The sequence below is a fragment of the Limanda limanda genome, chromosome 9, assembly GCF_963576545.1.
Source record: "Limanda limanda chromosome 9, fLimLim1.1, whole genome shotgun sequence".
NCBI classification, from domain to species: Eukaryota; Metazoa; Chordata; class Actinopteri; order Pleuronectiformes; family Pleuronectidae; genus Limanda; species Limanda limanda.
In genome coordinates this window covers 13,306,480-13,332,199 of record NC_083644.1, presented here as the reverse complement: position 1 = coordinate 13,332,199, position 25,720 = coordinate 13,306,480, and the positions used below count along the sequence as shown (strand labels likewise).

At 40.9% G+C, this 25,720-nt stretch overlaps 1 protein-coding gene across 2 annotated transcripts in view; it reads left to right on the top strand.

The window, feature by feature from the left end:
* Positions 1–25,720, top strand: part of negr1 (neuronal growth regulator 1) — a 126,460-nt gene that overhangs the window by 78,108 nt on the left and 22,632 nt on the right. The window contains exons 5-7 of one of the 2 annotated variants that reach the window (XM_061077893.1): positions 6,719–6,839; positions 9,128–9,276; positions 18,984–19,025. In XM_061077893.1, the coding sequence (XP_060933876.1) occupies positions 6,719–6,839; positions 9,128–9,276; positions 18,984–19,025 (312 nt within the window). The remainder of the gene's footprint in view (positions 1–6,718; positions 6,840–9,127; positions 9,277–18,983; positions 19,026–25,720) is intronic. The other variant, XM_061077894.1, reaches the window with a different exon arrangement.

The window sequence follows — 25,720 nt, the reverse complement described above, 5'->3', positions numbered from 1 at the left end:
GTGTTAAGTCCGGTACATTTAACCTCTGCTTGAATGCCTCTAAGGCTCAAAAGACCGCCTTAATCACACAGCACTAATTAAATGATTGGCCTGTGCCTCTTGTTTCCACACGTCTGCTGATGAATGAATGGTGACTGGATGCTTTCATCAGCCGGACCTGAATGATGGCAGTCGCGCAGGAGGTCACGCTCGCCTCAGATCGGCTCAAAAGCCCCACTCGGTGAAGGGAAATTTCAGTGATTTCTTTTTTCTACCTGATGAAATTTGATCTCTGACCTACTTTTAAAATTTACATATTCATCTTCCCTGCGGGGGGCTGCAGCTATTGGCTGAATCTCTCACCGCACAGTGTGACTCAAAGGCGTGAATATCACATCTAGGTGGCTGAGCTGGAGGGAAGAATGAGAAGGGAACCACCTTTGAAAACCTCCACCTGAGATCAAAAGCCAGTGATTGATTATTTCACGAATCCGCCTTCTTTCAGAATAAAAGCTTCCAATACTAAATACATACACATGAATGACTTTTTTTCAAGCTGAGGAATTAAAGAATTCTGACCTTACCCTTGCTGTTCGGAAATCTCTCCCCCTCCGGAGGTAGCTGTCGGCTCCCACTTGCTCTTGAGTGAGTGACGCTGCAGAGTCTGAACACGGCTATATTGAAAGATGGGATCTGACAGTTTGCACAAACTTTAGTCACACGTGGAAAGAACACAAGACGAACTCTCTTGCTCTGCTGCGTTGTGATTTGCTCCTCGCTGCTTCATTTGCTTTAACTGATGTGGTCTTGATAGCGCGCCAGATGTTCCCATCGTCTCTCTCCGTCCATGTGATGATCACAAAGCAGACACAAGTCAATTTTCAGGAAATAAATTTCCCCACAAAGACAAATCAGTTGATGTTTTCTTAGTAGCACAGTTGTCTGAATTATGGATGTGGAGTAGGAAGGCCCTGTCTTTATTTGTTTTTTATTTTCTCGCTTTGAATTATGTTGATGCAAGATACTGGTTATGGGTGAGTGTCACGCTGCTGAGAAAGTTATAGAGCAGAATACTCAGACTCCTAGATCCTCCTGCAAGCCCTGCCCCAGCTGGACACATGTGGAGGTATAATTGGGTTCCTCTGACACAGCCCATGTAACTTTTCTTCTTTTCTTCTGTGTGATCCCGTCCCTTCCTATCTAGATGTTTGGCTCTGGTTTGAACTATCTCTCTCTTCAACACCACTTGTTTTCTTTCAAGCCAAGGTTTCACTTGTTTCGCAGAGTGAAGCTGTGCCCTCTGTGCCTCTGACTTTGCCAGCCATTTGTACGCCTCCTTCCTCCTCCAGTGCCCTGCAGCTGTGAATTCTGCTCACACACTCACCATGGCTGTGCTCTTCCAAAAAAGAGCACCTCGCTCTTTCTTTGCTGCTTACAGTAATTGGCTAGCAAAACTGTGATCATTTTTTAATTAATTATGAGCATCAACCTTAGAACTGCTGTGAGCAATTACAGCCAGTTCTAGATTCCCTGAGCGTAATTGAAATGCGGTGACGTACTTGGGATACTTTGAATTCTTTACATCACCTTGTCTTTTGTTTGCTCTGACCTGCCTTCCCCTGTAAGGCCCCAGCCATCGGGGCCTGTTTGGAATTCAGGCCCTGCCCTGGTAGATACACCCACAACATGCTCCTCTGACTCCCCTGACAGAGTTGTTCGGGGGAGTCATGACCATCTTGGATAAATTAGAGGTAAAAGTTGTTTACTTGTGGTCAGGAGACACATCTTCATGACCGACCAAAATTACAATGTCAAGTAAAGACACCAAAGTAAACAAGTTAGTGGAGTGTTGGCATGTTTGCACGGTGTCATTTTTTATTCATGTAGAACAATTATTCACTGTGACATTTGCAGTGGTGTTCACAGCATTTACATTTGATAAAATACATGCTCTGTGTGTGTGTGTGTGTGTGTGTGTGTGTGTGTGTGTGTGTGTGTGTGTGTGTGTGTGTGTGTGTGTGTGTGTGTGTCCTGTGGTCTTTGTGGTCTTTACACTGTCTCGGTGTGAGAACTTATGTCCACATAATGCAAATCATTTAATTCTAAGATTTACGTTAAGGTTTAGCAAGTTGTAGTTTAGGTTACACTAGGTTTCCAGAAAATAAATGTATGCGTGTGTGTGTGTTCTGGCGCGCAGCCCTGCCTCTCTGCAGTGGTTTGATAAGGCAGATGGATCATAGGTAAAACGAATGATCATTCGACTGTTGTTGTCTTTTGAAGATCAGACTCAAGGTCTCAGCTGAGCATTTGTCGACAGTTTGCTGTGTCCATTGAAATACTGTGGCTTACAATTCAAAGGAGAAGGCTTCCTAGAATTGGATTCTGATCTAGTCCTAAGTAGAGTTAAAGCCAGTACCCTCGAGCTGTTTGGATGTAAATCCATCTCTCTACATCCCTGCAAAGCTCTCGTCTTGATTGCTATTTGGATTCCTAGCTGCATGTGGGGCTTGAATAAATGAGTGGAATCTTGATCTTCTGCAGAATAAATGTTCTTGATAGAACCACTTCAGGACAGTTTGACACTGCGACTTCTTCCGTTTGCTTGTGACTAATCAAAATCATGTAGTATTGTTGCCAAAGTGGAGCCATCCAACTGAACTTTCTTAATGCATTAGGGTATTTATATATATATGTTGATTGTAGAGTGGTCCTCATAAGAACTCCCTAACATTCTGTATTCGGTGTATAGGTAGGAATTTGGGTACCTTGAACCATTAAGTGTTTAATTTAGACAAGGAGATTGAATCCCTACCGCTGACGACCCACACACGTTTTGTACGCTAAGCTGGTTATTTATACGCTTTGCATTGTGTGAAAAGAAGGAACACAATGTTCTCTAGCTGTTCTGAATAGAAATCTTAATGAATTAATAAATCTTGGCAGCAGAACCATTCCTGACTGACAAAAAACAGGACAACGAAGCCCACAGATGGCAGTGGGGAACAATGTCTCTGTGTGTAAGCTGATAAGTCATGCACTGATGAGTCCATTTCGTAATTGCAATGAAAACTCATTTTCAAATCTGGCTGAAGAGGTAGAGTTATTAATTGATCTTTTAATTAAAAAGCCTTGCGTTCTGTGGGTTCTCTTGGCAAACAATAGTTTGTAGCTAAATAAATCATATTCAATCTTGAAGTACACCAATTAATCATTAATAGTCACATGAGGAAAACTTAAGGCAGACAACTCGGTGAAGCCCTGTACATTAAGGTGTGGTGCTTTCCCAATAAACTCTGCCTATTCATATTAGTGAGGAAAAACATTTCATTCATCTTAAACATGCTTGTATTCATGTGCTTTGTAGATTCAAACAATTGGAAACAGCGTCTTTATTTTGACGACACCCTTTACAGAATGTAAATGTAAAGGAAGTCGGCTTGTGATCGACCAACAACAGGCCATTTGTCAACCCGGCAGGGCCTTACAGCGCCCATTTCTCCACCTTGCCTGTGCTATTCCTGGACCCAACCCCTCACCCCCATCTGGTGGAGTCACCACGACTCCAGGCATGATTTACAGCACCACAACAGCGGTCTCCAGACACTAAATTACCTGGATTATTGGGCCTTCATGATTTTTAGTGCAGTTCTTTGCATTACTCTCCAAATCTTGATGGTGCATTGCACAATATATGACGATTAAGGACATGCCAGCAAGTTGAAATTGGAATTATTGGATTGGGCTGGATTTTATGACTGTGATCTGTCTTAACAGAGCCCCTTGCCAAGTCCCATATTGAAAAGACTTCATATTATTGATATGCATATAACATTTGATCATTTTTGACCACAAATGAATCTGTGGAGGATAATTTTCTTTATCCCAGCACATTGCAACTGTGGTATGACTTGAGTGATCAAAAGGACAATTTGACTACTTTTGAGGTTTTCTCAAAAGAAACCTTAGTGTGGTAAACCTTTAAGAGCAGTACCCTTGATTAAATAGACAGTGATGGATTATACACTGTGTCCGGATTGACACTGGATCATAGTTTGTATTGTATATTTAAACCCCCAGGAGGGATAGCCTGTGGTGCTCATACTTTATGTTGACCAGCGAGATTTCCGCTATTACTTAGTTGTTTTTTTTAACCAACCATCTGAAAGGGCAGCCATCCAAGTTCCGACTTTGAGTCTAATGAAGAAAACACAGTGTTCCTTTTGGCAAATAGCTTATCCATTTAGTTCTTTATAAAAAGGAACACATCAGAAAGGCTCCCTCTTAAAGCAAATAGGCGGATATTTTGCCAGTGGGTTTGTATTCTTGATAGACCCATAAACAACATTGACTTTGTGTGTGAGGTTTCAAGTATTGACACCCCTGCCTGGGCCAGCGTGTCCACTGTCCTAGTAACTGTACAGCTTGACAGCCAGGTCACCCTGGCGCTTTCAGAGGCTTCAGATAATCAATGGCACTGCACAATGACACCATTGGAGGATTATGAGGATTCAGTGAGCCTCTGTCATGCAGTGTAATGCATTGATTTTGTCATACTTGTTTTTGTTGATTTATATTTATGTGCTGTGCAGTTTTATCTACTTGTTCCCGCTTCTTTTTTAAGTATTTCTGTTGTACATTGTCGAATACTTAACACTCAGATTTATTACAAGCCCTCCTGTTCTTTTCTGTAAGTTATGGCTCTCCTGTGGTTTCCCGGCTGGGTTGTAGGATGTTTTTTGCGACCTGTCAGGCTTGTGGGTGATTAAAAAAGATGGAGATCTGAACTCTGAAGAAAAGTGTTCTTTAGATATTGCATCCATCCAAGGTTAGTCACACACACAGGTTGTACGTACAAATGCACGCAGGCACAGCAAGCACGCCCAGTCAAGGTCTAACAATACCCCGCAGCATGGCATTCAACTTTTCATTCGCTTATAAATGAACAGGAGAAGCTGTAGCATAACGTAGCACTTGATTCACGGTATCAAGTCCTTCGGATTATTCACCTCAGGCACGGAAGAGGGAATTACTGCATAATTGGCACACATATGCAAGGACTGGAAATCAACTTACTCTCGTCATATGAATGTGCTCATTATGATGCAGAAGAAGGTTGGGGAAAGGGCATCCATCATCACAGAGCACACTGTCACTTCTCTGTGCCTCTCACACATGATCATACAGCACATGCAATGCTCACATGTATCTTTTCCACCTCACACAGATCTGTTGCATCCCACCTCATCAATCTACACGGAGTCATACAAGTTGGATGAGAGACTAATCTATTCTAGATTCTCTCCATTGAACCAAGGCTCAGATGTTTGCAAGATCCCTGTCTCACAGAAGCACATATATGTTCTATAATGAATCCTTTCCTTACTGTAACACAAATGGAATAACGCCAGAGCTAGCCTGTTTTGTGGGAACTGCACCTTCAGATTCTGGTTTGCAGTTTTTGGAGTTGGACACCAGGTAGTATCTCTGGGTTGTTCATTCCAGGGAAGCTGCAGCAGTCTTCACCATGGTCAATCTTTTCAACATTTCAAAATGCAACCGTAAGTAAAGGTTTGCAGGCCATTCCATTGGATACAGACCTGAGTCCTGACTGACAAGTCGTACTTGAAGGCAGTAATATAAATAGTCCACAAAACGCATCTTACTTTCAGACATGCCTGGGCAATTTACTGTTTCATTCAGAGATGACCCTATCGAGTGCCAGCTTTTTCCCATGTATTATAATGTACCATGCTTTTAATCAGAATCTATGCGACCGACACAAAGTAATTTTGCTTGTATTGTATGTCAGCTGGCCGTGAATGTGATTGTTTACTCAGATTGGCTGTTTATCATTTGTCAAGCTTTTCGGAGTCAAGCCGAGTTTACACAATACCCACTGCCAGATTGAACCCTACACCTTATAATGATTCGTTCTCCAGCGTTGATTAATGGAGAATCAGGGGAAACAGTCATGATAATACCAGTGGGTATTATCCACTAGTTCTGTGAGGAGCAGTGCTGCTTAGAGCCAACACTCCTTGTCCTCAATCACTTACCCTCCACATGTTATGAATTCAGTATTTCTCTGATAATGGCCAGTAATTACCCATGTAACAAGTGAAACATTTGTATTGTCATTTTTTAACTAAGGGAAAGGTACAAGTGTTTTAAAATCCTTTTGTCTGGCTGGTTCTTCCAATTGTTGCAATTCTATACAACTTCAATTTATTAATTTTGTTTCTTTCATGGCTTTGTTACTATAAGCAGGGTAAATATTTGAAGTACAAAGGGACTTGGCTGCTTAAGAGTCTGTCCGTATGTAAAGCTGGCTTCATGACACTGGCAAAGAGATTTACAGCACATTTCAGCACATGAAAGGATCCTCATTCTGCATTCACAGAACCTGCCTCCGCCATTGAGTCTTTGAACTTCCATTAAGCCATTTATCACCATGCGGTGCAATTCATTTCCTTTTCCTAACGGTGGGGATGGCTGCCCTCTCCCCTCCCCAACTGCACCTCTGTAGATTCTGAGTTTTGAGTTTACACTATGTAATGTGTGCACTGACCACAAAGTCTGTGGCTGTCACTTTCAAGTTCAACAGCTCTCATTCCTCCATTGCTCTGTGTCCGACTGGCACTTAAACCTTTTCCCTTAAGATTGCCTTTATGCCTGTGATAACAGATTTATCTTTACACTTTCTCTGCTGACACATTTTGTTTCACTGTTTTTTCTCCAGTTGCCCCATCTATCCATGAGATGAAAAGCCATGGAGTTGGTCTGGGACGCACAGCTCTGCTCAGGTGCGAGGCGGCTGCTGTGCCTTCTCCAACATTTGAGTGGTACAAGGGTGAGAAAAGGTGAGCCCAGCTTTATTGTATGAGCTATTTCGATATCAGCAGCATCACCCAGATCCACTGGATGCCTCTTTTTTGTGTCACAGATCCCTCATCTTGCCAGCAGCCATTGGCTTTATTCCAGGCATCTTGAAACAAGTGCCAGATATTAAGTATTGTTTAAAGTTTGCTTCGAATATTTTGTATTTTACAGCCATATTGAAAACATGTTTGTACCTAACTTATGACATTGATAGCAGGTACTTTCTTGCTCTTTTTTACCTATTTAATAACCAGTGTGATTTTCTACCTTTCTACATTTTAACATCTATGATGCCTAAACAAAACACAGTAGTCATTTTTTTGTAAACTAAATCTCAAATTATGGACAGACCACACTACGTCACATCCTGAACTGCCCACATTCTGCAAGTGAAGATACGTAATCCACCTTGGCAGATTATCAATTGCCTGATTCATGAATGTGTTACCATGCCTTAAAGCTGTATGTTAACCCGCTAGTCAGATGTTCAGTAGACATCATCACATCAGATAGGTCTTCTCTGCCAGTCACTATCAAATCTGAACACAACTCAGCCACTTCCAGTGAGAATTGGGGTTTGGTCCATTAATGTGAATAGGAATGGATACTGTTGGTGGATATATCTTAAAACAACAGACAAGCTAATAAGTGCTATTCACTTAACTAAATAGTTCTTGAAAAGCGAAATACAGTTTCAACCAAACTCCACAAGAAAGTCTATGGACTCAATGTGTTTCAAGTTGAAGTCTAAACTTTCCTCTTTCATGCTGACTTTAAGCCATTATGGTGGCATAATTGTGAACAAGCAAGTGCTAGAAAAGGTGTTTTGGTTGAAAAATGTTTTCTCAGACAGGGCTTTTGTTTGTTCTTCTACTCGACCAGTCTCTGGGGAGAGTTCACAGAAATGTCCCAACAAACGTAATTTGGGCCTTGTCCTCACCTTGCATCTTAATAAAATCTTTGCTGGCAACTGGCTTAAATCATTCACGGCACATACATCAATCAGCTGTGATTCAAGTGTCAGTTCTTGAATTTAAAAACCAAATTACCCCCATTACCCATCATTTACTCACTCCTGGTGAGCACAATTTCAATCATCAACTCACACTGTGCTAATTGTAATTATGGGGTGGATTCAATTTATTCAAATTGCTAAGAAGGCAAGTTGGCATGTTTCTTCTTTACTTAATTCAAGGACTTGTTCTTTCTGTGACTTCTTACATGGCTAAATGGTGATTTCTTAATTTAATCGTTGTCGCGGACTAGCACAGAACATGTGTAATTTCTGTACAACATTAGCACTGGCTGTAACTGTTTTATTACCAATTGGATGTGCATGTGAAGTGAGGGCCACCTCTCATTTTGGCTACGTATTGATGCAGTTATTCCATCATGGCTGCTGCCAGTTTGTGTCTATTGGAGGTTCTTTCGCAGATTTGACAAGCAAATCTCTCCCTTGGTTTTTCACTGTTCCCATTCTTGAATGGAAGTTGGTGAGTGTTGGTGAGTGTTGATGTGTGTTTGTGTGTGTGTGTGTTTGTGTGTGTTGGGATGCCTCTTTCACTCTGACAGAGTGACTAGTTTCATGGTGAAGACGCGAGAAACCCACCAATATTATCAGAGAATGCTCAGCTAACATTTGAAGTTGTTGTCGCTGAGGGAACAACAGATTTGCAGATATTTGCTGGACATAAGGTCACAACTCGAGCCACAGCAACTTGAGCCAGGCTGGAGGTCATGGGCCAAAGTAGAGCTAGGAGAGAAACATGCTTCCCTGTTTGGAGGTTGTTATGATTTATAATGTGAAACTGTTGCAACACAAATCAAATTTATATCCACAATAATCCCACAATCAGGATTTGTGGTGTTTTCCGTTACAGAGTGATTTTGAATCACTACAGGCTGTTAAAGATCATCACGGATATCAAAGTGAACAATTGAACATTTGTTAATTCTACGATGCTAAGATGCCAGTCCCAACTGGAATAGGATTCATAGTAATCCTCATGCACCTGCATCAAAATAATAAGCAAGATGTCAAGTGGCACCCAGCGGTTTCCCCCCAGAGCAACTCTCCAAGGACCAAGTGAAGGACCACGGGATAAACAGATTTGTTGAAGAGGGCGATGAAGCACTGTACATTCTGAGGAAGCACTTAAAGAGGACTAACATTTGTACTCTCTTTCAACGCTGTCTCCCCCTGAAACTGTGTGTGTCCATGTGTGTGAAACACAAGCTTCATTTGTATTGATTGGGTTCTGTTTTTCAGGATTATCAAAGGTCAAGGCATCGACATCAAGAGCCCCAGCTCCAGATCAGTCCTCACAGTGACCAACATGACAGAGGATCGTTACGGGAACTACACATGTGTCGCCACCAACAAGCTAGGGACGGCTAACGCCAGTGTGCCTCTCATTCGTAAGTTGCCTTTCTACCTGCTTATGACTGTCTGGAGTTGTGAAGAGTCAGAGGGCTGAAAGGTTTATGCCCTTAGAAGTTTTAAAGTTAAACCCAGTGCTGCAGCTGAGTGTCCACATATCATCAGCAGAAGTGGTTTCCCATTTCCTAGTCATCAGTGTTGTGAATGTTGGCTGTCTAAAGTAGTTGCTAAGTCTGTATGTATGTGTGTGTGGGTGTGTTGGTTTATGTCTGCTTTCAGAATCCACCAGTGCATGTGTACTGGAAAAGAAAACACACCAACTGAAAAATAAATGTTGCTTTGAGGTGAGAGCTTTGCAATTACAAAGGCATCCACACAGGTCATTAATGTTACGTCGGAAATCAAGTAGGAGTAGGATTCAGAATTTACAGAGGTCTGAGAGCCAGCCCTTTCATGGATTCGAAAGCGCCATAAGGTGTTTATCTGAATGTGAGAAGAGCCAAATAATTAGAGGCCAAGCTGCTGGTGCATCAGTGAAATACTGCAGAGTTATTTAATATATTTCTGGAAGCAAACTTACATATATTTCGGTGATAAAGAAGAGTGTGATTATAATCATCAACACTGTGTCTTAACGGACTGGAAGCCCAAAGCAATGTATACAAATAAAGAGCAAATAATTTTAAATTCATTCAGTCATTCATTAGCTCGAGCGCTTATCCTCTGAGGGCCATGGAGATTAATCTTAAATGTAATTTTTAAATGAATTCTCCACAGCATAATCAGACATTAAGAAATATTTACTGCTTACAAAAGGCTCAGAAATTATGTGTAGCAGAGGGATTATTTTTCCAGTCTTTGCCATTTAACTGGCATGATATTCATGTAAAAAATGTAAAGATCCTGACATGCTTTGTAAAAAAATCATCGGCATCAGTGACGGATGATGCACAGAAAGGGTCACCTCTTTAATTTTCTTATATTTCAAAAAAGGAAATCCTGCGGAAATCCTTTTAAACAAGTTCCAGTCCACAGTCGCTCTTCTCTCTGAATACAGACATCTTTAAGACTCAAAGACGTCTACATACATTCTCAAACTTCAGGAGCTCTCCACTTATTCACAGTCTTGTACTTTACTTTGTGGAAGGTATTTCATGTTTCTACACTGTTATTTTGTCTGCCCGCTGTACCTGCCAAGCAGCAACAAAAGCAACGACAGCGAGGGGCTAGGGAGCAGATTTCCCTCAATGTTTTAGAGTGAGTATGAATGGAAAAAAATCAGTTTAATGTATTCAGTGATGAAATATGAACAGGTGAATTAAATTATTCACCGGTATGCGCTGCACCCTCTGATGATAACATTGTCCCTAGCAGGCCAGAGACTCGGAATACAAAAAGATATTTCTGTAGAGTTGGCAATTGTCAAAGGAGCACTCCACTCTCCTGTTTGTGTATGCACAAAGAACATCAAAGCCTTGTCTCAGATCCTCAAATGGATGATCTTAATGTGACACAAGCGAGGCCTCAAAGGCAGAGCGGCAAAGAAACCCTCAGAATAGACAGAGGAGGCAGCTTCCTGTGCTGCCACCTCCAACGTCTCTCTCTTCCCTCTCTTTATCTCTTTGTCTGTCTTGCTATCATGGCTTTGTTTATCTGATTCTCTTATCTCACTCTCTTGCTCCCTCGCTCTTTCGTCCTCTCTTGCTGACTCCCACCCTTGTCTCTCTTCTTTTTCTCTCTCTCTGTCATTCTCTTCCTCTTGCAGACACAGCCTTTCTTTTTCCTTCCCTTTCTCTCTCATGATCTCCACTAATGGAGGGAAGGCCAATTCTGCTGTCGCTCCTAATGAGAAATGGCAAGCGATCGCTGCAGCGCGCACTCTCACGGGTGCGCTGACGCAAATAACAAAACCCAGAGATTAGATTTCACCACGGGTGACTTTGGATTGCTATTTTAGAATCAGTCGATAGCTATTGATGAGCAAGGTGGGTGGGGGGGGAGCGGGGCATGCATATTTGATAGAACATCATTCATTGAGGTGAATTATAAGTGGCAACAGAATGAGGGTGGTTTGCGGGGAAGAAATTGAGTATGTATGTGTAGATACAGTAGTTTCCCTTCGTTGTTTCCATTACAGTAAAAGGTTCAGTAGATGCAAATGAATTGATTAGGTCAAGTAACGGTCATTGCCATTGAAAAATCTGTGTAATGCAGCCACTGGAGATTAACTATAAACCAAAATACTAAGCATTCAGGGCTCACCTTCATGAGTCTGTTGTCACGATTCAGAAGTTGAAAGGTCCTCATCCTTGAGCTGTGTAAATCCTTTTTGTCTTTAAAGTAAGAGAGTCACTTTAAATTAGTCCAGTGAAAGGTTGGCCATGATCACGCTCTTGACAGCGTTCTCTCAGGGAAAGTCACAGGGATGCAAACTTGTCACCTTCTGGGGAAATTGTCTGTTTTGGATCCAAACTAGAAGATTTACCATTCGGGTAGGTAGCATTTTGGGCACAGGCCTGTCTTCATCTTGGTCTGAAGAAAGGTCTTTGCTCAAAACATTACCCATATGGGATGTAAAATAGAAGTGTTTGTGATTTGTGTAGATGAGATTACTTTTTGAAGTGTCTCCCTTACATCTTGAAAAAAGTAATCGTATTTAACCCTAAACCTGCCTTGCTGGTGTCAAAGATCATCTAGGTCCAAAGAAGGTCCAGTGCCAAAAGGTGTCTGCATGGGAGCATCAACTGGTGTACAGACATTTCTCGTCTTCTAGTTTTCTTCGCTTCTTTATCAAATTTGGATAATGCATGCTTTTTTATACTTGTATACAAACTAGGTTAATCTTGTGATTCATGATGATCCGATTAGTTTTTGCAGAGGCGGGGAAGACTTAACCCTACACCCGCCTCCCTTGTGTTGAAGTGGTTGTCAAAGTGTAGCTCCAACTTTGATGAAAGTATTAAGTTGATCTAACCTTCTGTTCCTGAGGAGAGAAAATAAATCATCAAGAGAGTCAATTGCGGGGAATAACTAATTGTATTATGGCCTCATGTACATTGATGTGGTGGATTCTGACCACTTCATGGCTACCTGGGATGAGCTGAATGTCCATGTCCTCACTATCTTGGGTGGTTGGAATTCATAACTGTCAGCTAGGATAGACCATGTGGGTTTTTGTGCTGGTAAACCACCAGTCAGGAATTGTGATCTTGTTAAGATAAGTACCACTTTAAGCAACGTGTTAAAAGCTGTGGTAAAACACAAGCTGGGTTCGTCAGAGCAGAGAGAAAGCGTTCAACCTCTTTGCCACCACTTGTTGGAGTACTCTGTGTGTGCTTGTGTGTGCATAGAGCTTTTTATACCTGATCGCATTTTGAATAACACAATACCCAGTGTCATCAGCGAATGAACGAATAATACGATGGAAAAGCACTTGGCATAATTGTCTGTGCTTCTGAGCAATTGTTAAGTTACGAAGGTGTAATGATTTGTACAAGATAACAGGCTTGGATGATAGCTTGGAAATAACTTTGGAGAATTAGTTTTGTTTCTATGTTTACAGATGGAAAATTTGTCTTTAATTGAATACAAGTGAACAGCGCTTGTACAGGTGCAGTTCATGCTGTGATTAATTTCTGCATCTCAGTAACTTCAATTGTATTTTCCTCCACTCTCAGGATCAAATCGAACCACAAAGTGTGTACAATAGAAAAGCAGTCTCCATTAATGAGGTATCGGCTTTCTGAGAAAATTATAGCGTTAATGTTGGATTTTTTGTTTTGTTATCGTCAGTTTGTATTAGAAATTGTCCAAATGAAAGTTGTCGGACTGGAATAGAAAGCCTGCTGTGTGAGACTAGATTCACTCATTTGTATTTAAACTAAGAAAGATGCCAGATTCATACAAAAACAGAAGTTGTCAACTACAGCAGGTGCTGAGTATTTGTTCATTCACCTGGACTTTATTTGACCTGCACAATGTATATTCATAACCATAAATTAGAACTATCCAAATAGCTTTTGTGGACAGATGATGCAGTCAGCATGTTTGTCGTCATGTATAATATAGTTTAGTTAATAAACCATTAGTGCTGGCTTAGCAAATGTTTGTAGGGTAATTACTGTAGAAGACTCAACATGAGCACATCAGCTGGATTTGCTTGTGAAAACAGATGACTATAGTAAAAAATTAGTATCTGTGATAACATATAACAACTCGCAAATCTGACACCAAAAAAAGGAATAAGGAATTGAACGTCAAATTGAAATAAAAGAAAACTTGCTGTTTTCCCAGCCCAAACGCTTGGAGACAGGTGAAGTAACATATTTATATTTAAGACAATGTGACTAAGTGTAGTGATAATGTTTGACAATCTAGTCATTAACGAATATAGCCTATTGTTGCTAAGCAGAGACACAACACAAATATCAGTGTTACATTCTGTTTTATCATCTGCCAATAATATTTAGTTGATGATAATGTTAACATTTGTCTTATATTTCTATGTTCACCATGTAAACACAAGATAAGAGAAGAGAAGATATTGAAATACACTCGTAGTATAAACGCAATATACAATAATAAATGAAAACCTTTGTAAAGTTAAACTGTAACAGTATTGCACATATGTCATATTGATTTAACTGTTATTATTGCACAGTTGAATTAGTTGAAACCCTGAGTGAGTCATACAGTCTAATGTGCATGTGGTCTACTGGGAGCAGAGCTGGATGTATAGCTGCAGGAAGGAGCAACCTGCTTTACCTCTCATTCAGACACATATTGGGTATTACTCGTGAGACAACTACAGAATGTTTCACCCATTTGTTACCACTTGAGTGTAACACACGTCAAGGTTATATTACTGTTGTTCTGAAGGCATTTTCAGAATCCTCTGATTTGATTCTTCAAACCATCAGGATAAGAAAAATAATTCTAAGCGATTTATAACTGAAAATAAATGAATTATTATCAGATTTATTCATATGCAATCCAAACATTTTGCTATTTTATAATCACACTCACAATAAAGTGTTAATGCTTTACCTGTTGTTTACAAAGAAAGCAACAGCATATGTAATTTGCTTTCGATTGTTTTTAATTACTGCTTATTTTATTTTTAGCTCTGAAACGTTGCATGTAATGTTATTTCATAAGGCACAAACTGGGGTCATCTGTAGACTCATGTCACCCAATGAATAATATTAAGAAGATCAAACAGTTACGCTTTAAAAGAAGTTTCTGCAGTGTTCCTGATAAACAAGAAAATACAGGAGGAAAATAAGAATTGACATAAGAATAATTTTTAAATGTACCTAAGCATTCACCGCAGGTTATATCTCCCACAGTTTCTTGTTGCACGTCCACATATACACTACATGCACACCAGACTCGCACACACACAACTTATGATTTTAGCGAGGTAGTAACAATCACGGGCAATCCCTATTTCAACTTCCAATTTCATGTGCTGGATTAAAGTGAACTCCAATGAAAAGACTGAGGCTGCTCACTCCTATTTTCTGAGGAGTCCTCCAGCTTAATTGGTCAAGCTCTTATCCCCCGGCCCACCTCGGCTTAGCCCTGGAGGAGATTTTCTCCAGCTATATCCCTGACTTCATTTCCTGCCCCCCCCTCTCTTCCTCCCCCCTCTGAGCAGTAATCAGAAGAGACTGATGGGGGAGAAAAAGAGTTTCTCTCTTTCCGTCAGTGCTCAGCCTCCCCCAGGCAGGAGAGACACTGCTGGCTAGTTGGTTAATGAACGTCGTGTTTGTTTGTCACGCTTATCAATCACCTCATGTGTAGGTGTCATTTCGACATGTCTCCTCATCTGCCACTGTTGTTGATGATGTTGTTTGTCTCCACACCGTGTGATTGTACCTGACTCGTGGAGCAGGGTTGCAGGAAAATGGGAGATAAAAGGTGCAACCTGAAATGTAGGTGCATGATAACAGCTCAAAATGCAGGGGAATGGTGTTGAATCCATTTGGGGATGGGGAGGCAGTGTATCACATTCTAGGGAGATGAATTCATCTTTGTGTTTAATTTATAATTTATATAACTTCTATTTATTTGTCTGCGTGTCTCATAAGACATATTGTGTGCTGGCAGTATTTTGTATGTAATCTTAAAATACTTGCATGTCAAAATAAGCTGGATAAAGTGAACAGTGAGTTTGCAGTGTCCTTCATTATCCCCAAAAGCACCCTTACAGTGTTGCCCTATTTACCTATCATTTGAAAGCCTGCATTTCCATATTTAGGCAATCAGAGAAGACATTAACATTTTCCAGTCACACTGCGATGAGGAAATGTTTTGTGCTGTAGCACTGTTCATCCCGTAGCCCAGCGGGCCATGGACATTTTACCCACCCACACCCACCCACCCACCTTCATCGACACCGATAGGAGGCCAGATGCACTGCTAGGGCCATTTGTCCCTGGATGACTGAGCCCGGTGGACGCCCACAGGATGATACACTCTCTGGGCAGCATTAAAAATGACATTGGCTGACTAACCAATTAGATGACTCACAGTCTTTAAAGGTTATATATACGATATTCACTGCATATCGATGTCACATTAGCACTAGCATCTTGGACTAAGACCAGATAACCAAGCCTCCCACTCCCTACATTTTCTCAACAAGGTTTTGCTTGCGTCCTGTGAAAGTGACCCCTAAACACACAAGCAGAAGCACAACTGAATTAAGTTTCTCTTTGTACAAAACAAGAGAAACAACAAAAAACTGTTTTAGCTATGGGCCACGCAGACCGGTGGTATGGATCCATCATGTCTTATCCGCAGGTTGGTGCTCCTGTCAGTGTCTGAGCCTCTGTGTGAGGCGTTCCAGTCAGCAGGGATGCAACTAGTTAGCGTGACTAGCATTGTTAGCGCAGCCATGCCGTGTGGTGTGTGGCCCACAGACTGTGTAAAGATAAGGTGCAGCCGCTGTGTTTCTGGATCAGCAGAACTGCGGTGTGCAGATGAAGGGGGCAAAGATGCACGTGTCCACTGGGTTATGATGTTTTTATCTCTGCAAATCACAAGTGGAGCCATAGGGGCTTATAAATGTGATAGGGGGTAATGGATTCACAGAGAGGGACTTGCATGCACTACAAGACTAACATGAACACATGCCCGGCTCAGCTACAGAAATACAGAGTAGACCCTTTTACGTATTCCTTTAACGTCCACCATTTTATTATCCTGCAGGGATAAATGTTTAAGAATAGCTGAACAGTTCAAACAAACAATGTGTTGCTGCATGGTAATAACTGGATAATTTTCTCAAATGGAGCAGTGGATTATTTATCCTCCAAAACTACTACTTTAATGGATGCTTACTAAGTTTTTTACTGGGCTACATGTTTTATTAGTTTGATTATTATTTTGCTTTGCTATCTCGTCTATGTTATTGTGAAATGTAGCTTTAAACATACCTCATTTTTGTGTAAAGGCTGACAAGAGTCCATAAACGGTATATGATGTGAGCAACCTAAGTATTAACTTAAAATTAAGCTTGTGATGAGCAAAACCCTGAGCCAGGCCCAACATGAACGGTGATTCCATGTCTCATAAATCTCTTACAATATCCTGTCTACAGTGAACAAAGAGAATATCATTCCATGAAATGAAATAGCTGTGAAAACTAATGTATTTTATCTCGCAAGTGAGCAGACTGTGCTATAGGTCGACTGCCATATACAGCACGTGAAACGATGCATTGCTCTACTGAAGGAGAAAAGGAGTCCAAGTCAGATTGGAGCTGTGAGGGAGAGATTGCATGTCAAAAGATATGTTCCACAGTAATGGAGGAGTGTCTGAGAGCTCATGAAATGATTCACTGGTGAATTCATGCTCAAGTATTAATCAGATAGCACCAAGCCGGCTGTTTGAAGAAAGAACTAAAAAGAAAATGTCTTCACGTATCGACTCCCTCAGGAGTACCTAAAGTGGAAACATCGTGGAAGAAAAGATTAATTCGACCATTTCTCCACCAATATACAAATGGAAAAGCCATATCACTCCACGTATGAATACTGATTCCCACACAATTCCCCCTTTCAAATTGAATGATGATGAAATCAATTGAAAGCAAATGTTTTGTTGTTGATGGCGTAACAGCAACACAGTCATTTACGCAGATCACACTTCAGAGAAGCGACACAGAGATCACAGACTGAGAGCCTGGTGTCGACGATGGCACAGCCCCATTTGTACCACAATTCAAATGGCCATATTGAGTTCCCATGTAAATGGATTAAAACGGAGAGAAAAGTAGGCCCCTGCGCTACCGCGTGGCCTAGATACAGCAGCTCACTGCAACAACATAAAGTCGTATTATTTTTGTGTGCGGTTACGTGCGAGGTGTAATCATGGCTGCCATGGTTTCCCTTGTGAGAGATTAGCTACTACACCGCCATGAAGCCTTCTGGAGAAGGTGGTTTATACCTTTGTGGGGAGCATAAATAGATTTTTTGAGCTGCAAGTATAAGTTCCTGTATTTTTGTGTCAAAATCACAAAGCTCAAAACCACCCTATGAACCCGAGCACTGCATCGCTATGAGTAGAGCTCTTGTGCAGGGTTCTTCCTGTATAGAGAATCGCGAAGCAACCGCCTCCGTCAAATTTCGTGCCGCCTCCACCTTCCAACAGAATTCTAGTACAGTGGAAACCACTTATTGTGATCCTGTTTGTCCCGAACCAAATTCATTACTATAAGCGGATGATTAAAAGAATTGCGTAGCTTCTGTATGATACTCCCGGAACTTGAGGGAAAGGAAACGGCACACACACTCCGCTGCTCCGCTGAGTCACTGCACAAGGCTGCTAACAGCTCATCTAAAACTTAGTGCTTGTTTACCAAACAGAAAGCTCTGTTATTTTTTATTTAAATCAGGTCGAATGTTTACATTACAGGAATAACTTCATTCCAAACTAGCATTAAATAATTAATGTCGCACTGCAGTATATGGTTTCAGCTGTGAGTCAGAAGTGTTTGGTACTTGGAATCAATAACCTCATCAAAAGTAGAACTTCTTTTGCCACAATATGGGACAAAAAAAGACATCACCTCATCAGTTTCTTGATGTTATAGATTACATTTTGGAGTAACCAAAAAAAGGTTTTTATAGCTCAGGGGTTGCAGGTTCTAGTCTCTGGTTCCAAATTACATATAACACGCAAGATGGTGGCTTCAGTATCTGGGCTGTTTTAGCTTTATTCAGCCTATGGTTCATGAAAACTGAAAGGAGGATGCAATGTGTAAAAGACTGTGGAGAGGGGAAATAAAATTAAACTGATGTGATTTAAGGACTTCCCGGAAGGTGTAGATGAAATTATGGGTGCTATACGAGCGGGATGTGATCTTCCACCATCAAAGTGAGACACTGCAAGTTGTTTAGCATACCACAACTATGATGAAAGTTGTTATCAGATCACAAAGCCCCTTCAGGGCTCTGGACCAGCCCCTGTTCCCAGGTTCCCCTCCATTTTAGTCTGAGAAGTAACCCATGCAAATCTGAGGCAAGTGGGACGTGTAGTTTATGAGCATTCAGAGCTCGCATCTTGCCACAGAAAACACCCGCCCTTAATGCATAGAGAGGATTTGCCTCCATTCCCTGTCCTTTTGTCCTTGCATGCATTTTTTATTTTTTATTTTTTACGTCTCCATTCTGTTAATAATACATGAATGTCCTCTTTCCCTCCCCCTCCCTCTTCCCCCTCCTCTCCTTCCCTGTAGCAATTATTGAACCCACCGCCACTAGTGCTGTCTCAAGCCCAGGTCAGTATATGTCACCATGCTGTACACCAAATCAGCAAAGAGGTCCGCTGCCTCATACTAACCTGAGCCGAAGTCCCCTCCTCCATCTTGATTTATTTCAATTGGCTGGCTGGAATGACCTCTGGGCGTAGGGCTTCATTGTATGTCCGTTTTTCTTTTATTTGCATTTCCTTTTTGGTTTCTATATCCTGGCTACACATAGTTATTGCAGACAAGTATCATCGCAACACCCTGCCCCCCCCCCACCCCCCCTTCATTAAACCCCACTTCTGCCGCCGCCTCCTCCACGTGGAGCAAAGAATAGTAGTCATCAAAAGTGGCTGTTCCATACAGTATGCCTCTGGGTCTGATGCTTCTCATAATGCTGATGGCTTCTTCTTCTTTTCTTCTTCTTCTTCTCTTCTTGCCTTCCTCACCACCAACACCACCACTTTCCTACTCCTCAGTGCTAGATAAATGCAGTATACATCAAAGGCAGGAAGCTGTTGGTGGCAAAGGCCCTTGGTTTGTTGTTTGTGAGATGGAATCTCTGCTGCCTTTGTAGTTTTATCATTTCCCTTCTGCCTCCCTCTCTTTTTCTCTTCCAGTGTCTTAATCTTCCTATATCCCTCTCTCTCCTTTCTCTCTCTGTTCTTTCCTCTTCCTAGAACAATCAGTTGGAGCTCTGCCAGACTCTTTAACCTGATCTCTCGCTAGTGCTGTTGTCGGTGCTACACTGTCAATGTCGCCCTTGTTTCCCCCCTCGCTGTATTCTGCCGCTTCCACATTTCAGCCCAGAGTAATCCCCTCTGCTTGGTCGTCTTTTCTTCCTCTCTAATGGTTTTATGCAAGTCGAAGAATGTAATCTATTATGCTGGTTACATTATTTTTGCTTAATACTGTTCATGCGCACAGAAACATGCAGACAAGCACTGGCATTAAAAAGCTTTCACTGCCACAGACATACACAATAGACACCGGGATGAAAACATGATGAAATATTCAAACATGCTCAAATGCATCTGCACTAACAGTGCAAATCATAATCACATGTAAGGATTCATATTGCTTGTTGGATCTGCTGAGGGTGATTTTTTCATCATAATCTGTGGCTCGACGCCATCGGGTTCCACCTGGCACAGCCCTGGATTAGCACGTGTTGTTCTATGTGTATTCTCTACCTGTCTATCTGAGCCAAATATAATTATCAGATAACAAGTTAAAATAAGCTAAGCGGCAATGAACAGTCCTGGCATGGCCCTGAACTGTGATTTGATGTAATGCTTGCAGAACAAATTACAATTTCATGGTCCAAAGGAACACCAGTGGTTTCAATCGTGTAGATAAACCAACTCACAGACCCAGTGTTCTTGTTCGGTTCCAAGTTGTATTTGAAGTTAATTTTTTGATGCTCCCCCTAAGTGGCTTGGCGAAGGGAATTATTTTAGATCCCTGCAAAATGACTGTTTGTGCCAACCATTGTTTAATCAAGTTTAATAATTAATTTGAACAGGTTATTATCTGCTTTTATTTCCCCAGTGAATGAGTTCGGGAAGATGAACTCCCAAAATAAGGAATGAAATTCTAGTCTGTTAGGTAAGCAATTCAAGAGATCTGAAATAGAAAAATTGCTCACCCACAGCACTTGCAGTGCATGTTTCAGTCCATTGATCCAGAGAAAATGACAAAAGAAATCAAATTACAGAGAGAAAACAAAGTTAATAACCAACATCAGTCATTGTGCTTTTATTTCTAAAATTGCTGTGCCAGTACTACTCTAATAAAAAGTCAGATGGGCCAAGATGTTGATGAGCAGGTTAATTGGATCCTACTTGCATGTTGGATATTAGATTGTTTCTATTCAGAGCTTCTATACTCTTATATTTCAAAGACAACAACTGCTGTTGTTTTCAACTGCAACTTGCAACTGAATTACAGCCCAGCAAGACTGGTATTCTGAGCAAGCTTGTGGTCTCTGGAATTATCCTGAAAGAATGAGATCAGTGGATGCTTGACAGGTGGTACAACAGTAAGAAAAACCACCTGGAAAACAGCAGTTAAACAAAAAGTGTATGTTAATTAAACTGAATAAGATAAGTGCAATATTGCAATTAAATTAATACTTAATAAAACATACTTAATGTTTTTTAAACAGAAAGTATCTTAGCCTATTTGGGACCTAACCGAGTCAAAGTAGACCACAACTGGCTTTATTGTACACACAGTGAAGACAGTACAGTATCGATTTCTTGGATAATCAGTACATGATTTGTGCATCTGAATTGTAATGAGGCTCTTTAGATAAATCTAAACTTAGAATTCATAGCCTATACAAATTAAGAGTTATCCTGAGTACTCTGCAGAACTAATGTATTATAGTAAGTAATTTCTGTAAAGTGGTCACTTACCACGAACTAAAGACTCTGTTTATCAACCAGGGTGAGGGGGGCAGCACCAAAGAGGAGGCGGCTGACATGATGAACAGTGTCCTGTATAACCCCTCCCACTCATCCTTTGACGAACTGTGGCAGATGGAGAGTGCATTCAGCACCAATTCATCCCAGCAAAGAGCAAGCCAGCGCTCTTCAGGCTAACGCTTGCGCCTGACTCTCTAAGACGCAACTGTGACCAAAGTCTACAGGCAAATTTATATTGCCGCATTGAATTGACGCTAAAGGTGTGGCCTAGTCACAGCATAGGTACGAACCCCACGCCTTAGCTTGTCGTGCAGCTGCTCCTGAAGAGTGTAACTACACGTAGACCATGACAACGTTGAGTGGTCCCATCCTCCTCCGGTCTCATTCTGTTCAATGGCTGTACTCATCTCACTCTTTCCTGCAGTGGAGTAAAGATACTTCTTTTTCAACATGTATTAGTTCCAACTCCAACATGACCCTACCACCCACTGGCATTGGCAATGAAATTAGAGAGCAACACGGAGTCAACAGTGCAAAAGTGTCAATGCTCGCAGGTTAAGACTTTTCTGCAGTGATTCCATGCATGAGTAAATACCAGGCTTAAGCCTGCTGTTTCCAACCTTCATGCTAAGCTAAGCTAATCTCATTCTGGCTGTAGCTCCATACCAACAGTGCAGTTGTGAGAGTTGTGTGGTATTGATGTTCTCAGCTGCTGTGAGTCAGCAGGAAATTGAATTTATGTTTCCAAAAATATAAAGCTAATATTTTAAGATGATGTTAGTAGGATTTAATTTATTCATTATATTTTTCCATTACTATTTTATTGTGACACTTGCATTTCGCCCTGTAGATCAATAATATCTACTCCTAGTAAATATTCATGTTTGTAGGAGTCTCTGAGATCAACCACACGTGAAAGCTTCTCTGTGGAAAACTGTAAAATTCTACTTTTTATTGACAGTGAAGCTCTTCAGCTTGTTTTCTTATGTTTGACTTATGGATTTGTATGTATTTACCTAAACATAAAGCACTGCTCCAATACTTTGAAGCAGGTGGCTCAGTGCCACCCTGTCATCCCGATGAAATGCAGATCTGTGATAAGCATATGCTCCCACCGTTTTTCACTTCTGTTTATTTCTGCAAATCACTTGACAGAAAAACAATGTTCCTTACACTGTACAGACTCAAATTTATTGTCACAGAATACAGTGCTACTGGTTCAAGGAATATCTCTTGCATTAAACATAATGTGTGACTGTGTTTGATTCCCATGTGCCATGTTAAATCCCAAACAAACACAATTCAGACAGCCTGAGTGGAGCTAAGTGAAGATGATCCACATCCTGTTTCCCTCTCACCCTGTTAATCCAATGCTTAGCCCTCATTTTTCATACTGTATGATTCTTATTTCACTGATATATCTTATAATCTGAACTAATTACAGAGGACGTTACTCTTAAACCTGTCATGTATCTTGGAGGCTTGTCATGTGAAGCATTTACTTGACCCTCCCCTTGACCCAGTAGGAGAGAGGAAGGAGAGATTAATGAGCCCATGAAGGTTTATGTTTCTTGTTAATACCGTGGAGTAGGCCATAAAACACAGCCCTGCTCTGTATTGAGGGGATTCACAAAGGGGCGACCTTTAAGAATTGTTAACTTTTAATCCAGAATAATGCTCCACATTTTCTGTATGCATTCTACAAAACAGTTAAATCATTATTTTATATAGATGTTTAGAATTGAAAGTCTCACCAGCTTAATGAGGACCATTTTATGAATCATTCGCATAGGTCAGATACCTTTCTTTATTCAAGGTCCAGATAACAACATCAAAGAGATGATCTACCTTATTAAGAATTCGTTCAAAGTCCTCCAGAATTAAAAAGTCATCCACTCAGCTCCCCAAGGCTCATGGAGCAGTGTTAATCAAATTATTTTAGTAAGCATATAAAGCCTTAATCAAAGCAGAGCTGGCCGAATTAAGTATTAAATTGGGATCATTTTTGGAACATGATTTAAAAAAAGGTAAGGTCATGTTTTTCCTCTTTCAATTCTCTATTCTGTTATCTGATGTTGGGACCAGTTGAACCCTAAGGCACATGTTGCTGTTATTACACTGTGCAAGATCTTCTCAATAAATACACAACTTGGCAATTTCCTCTTAAGTTCTAGATTAATATTCTCTCTTGGCCATCACTTTATAAATATTAGACTAACTACTACGGGGAAAGGCTCATACGCACATTTAGCCTGGCTTTGAAACCATGTAAGGCGTTACTTTGTTGATTAAATCTGCAGCTGTTTTTCAAAATAATGTTGCTACATTTTCTAACTTTAGCCCTTATGCATAATGCATTTTAGCTGAATTCATTAAAGTTTAAAATCTTTTGGATTTGTTACCATGTTTTTTTCTCATGTTGGGTCTCAGTGGGAGTAAATAGGGGTAAGAAGAGTAAAAGAGTAAAAGTCCTCTGTATATGAGGCATAACCTCTCAGTTTCAATTTATCAGATTGTAGCTTGTTATGAAGGCAGCATGTCCACGAGATTCACCATTTATGGTTTGAAACAGCTTCTTTACTTTGTCTGCAGGGCTGTTGTCAATGTGGTGTCACATGAAACAAAAACCTCTATTTCTAGTTGTGTTTCAACATGAATGCCACAACATCAGAGCTGGCGAAATGGAAAAACTGCCTCTCATATTCAGTAACTCACTGACAATTATTTTACATGTTGAACAAAGTACAGCTAAGCATGAAGATATGACACTTTTGTCCAGAAAATACAAACAGTGGATAGTGATCCTGCTTTGTGGGCCTGCAGCACTAAAGGCTCATTAATTCTCAGTGTTAGATATATGGAAACAGTCGGAGCCCTCTGTCCATACCCTGCGCTCATTTTGTCTGTATTTGTACATGGTTTATCACAGCTCTCAGCTGTGGACAAAACAGACCAAATGGAGCAGTACCACTTCAGGTCGTGGAGGGAAATGTGGCACGAAATATGTGTCCCAGTGTATTCAATGCCCACACAGCCATGTTTGTTGTCGTCATGAATTCTCGACTCTGTGCTGTGCTCTCGTCTATGTATCAGTTGATGTATCAATTAACATACATACCAACTAATGGAAGTAATGGTGATACTGTTGGAAACTGACATATCTCATTTCATAGGTAAAGTTAGCATAAATAAGCCTTAGTCCTTCCAACATTTTTTGAAACAACATATGCCAGCGTCCATATGGGCCGATACTGATTGTAATGACAACCTAAATACTGGGCCATGCTAAATTAACAGACCTACAAGAATATTGTGGGTAGCCTCTGCTCTAGGACACAATGATGCATTATTGCTGCAACGGTCTGTCCTTAATTTATTCCAGGATTATTTATTACATTGTACAGGAGAACACTGATACTTGAAAATAGATATTGGATTATTTTGATGTTGTTGAATGAGCTGGATAGATCTGCCTGTCCTTTGTTTAACCGCTGACACAATCAATCCCCCTGATCTCCGTCAATCAGTCCACACATCACTGATTTGAGAAAAATGTATCTGTAGTTCTTGTCGTTCACAGACGATCTGTTGTCTTTTCAGACATTGTATCTTAGCAGACAAGAAAATCTGACAAAGACGTGTCAAGGCCAGGTACCAGATTTTAAAAGGAGATATTTCCACCCCCTGGCTCTAAGTTCACACAGAGCGCAAACTTTGACATCTCTCTTCCCCTGCAAAGCTCAAGATCCTAAAAATCAACCAGTTCCTGCACCTGCAATGAACTGAAAACATACCAAAAAGCTGTGTGTGTTTTTTGCAGTAGGTCTGATGTAAAAAGGTTTGTATAAAAACTGTGAGAAGTTGTGTTCACCAAACCACAGTTAAAAAATACCAAGAGTTAACAGTGCTTACAAACACTGTTCTTCTACACCTCTGTAGCCAAGAGACAGAAGTGCTGAAGCTCAACTGCATCAGGTGGCAATTACTATATCGCCACCAGTCTAACTACTGAATACAGTTTGTGAGTCACCCACAGGTAATGGCAGTATAAATACACTGCACTTATGAAAAATTCAGTAGGTTGGAATACCTTCCTCCCGCTGATTCTCTTGCGTTTGGTTCTTGTCTGCGTTGTCTTGTGCTGTAAGTCCTCGAGGACTGGTCTCGTTGAAACTAGGGTGTTAAAGTGCTCGAGGAGCCTCTACAGTAAACAGCCCTGCCTTTCTTTCACCCACCACGCTTGGTGTCAGACACACTGAGCTACCCACAGATAATCCTTTTTGGCAGTGCACTTCCCAC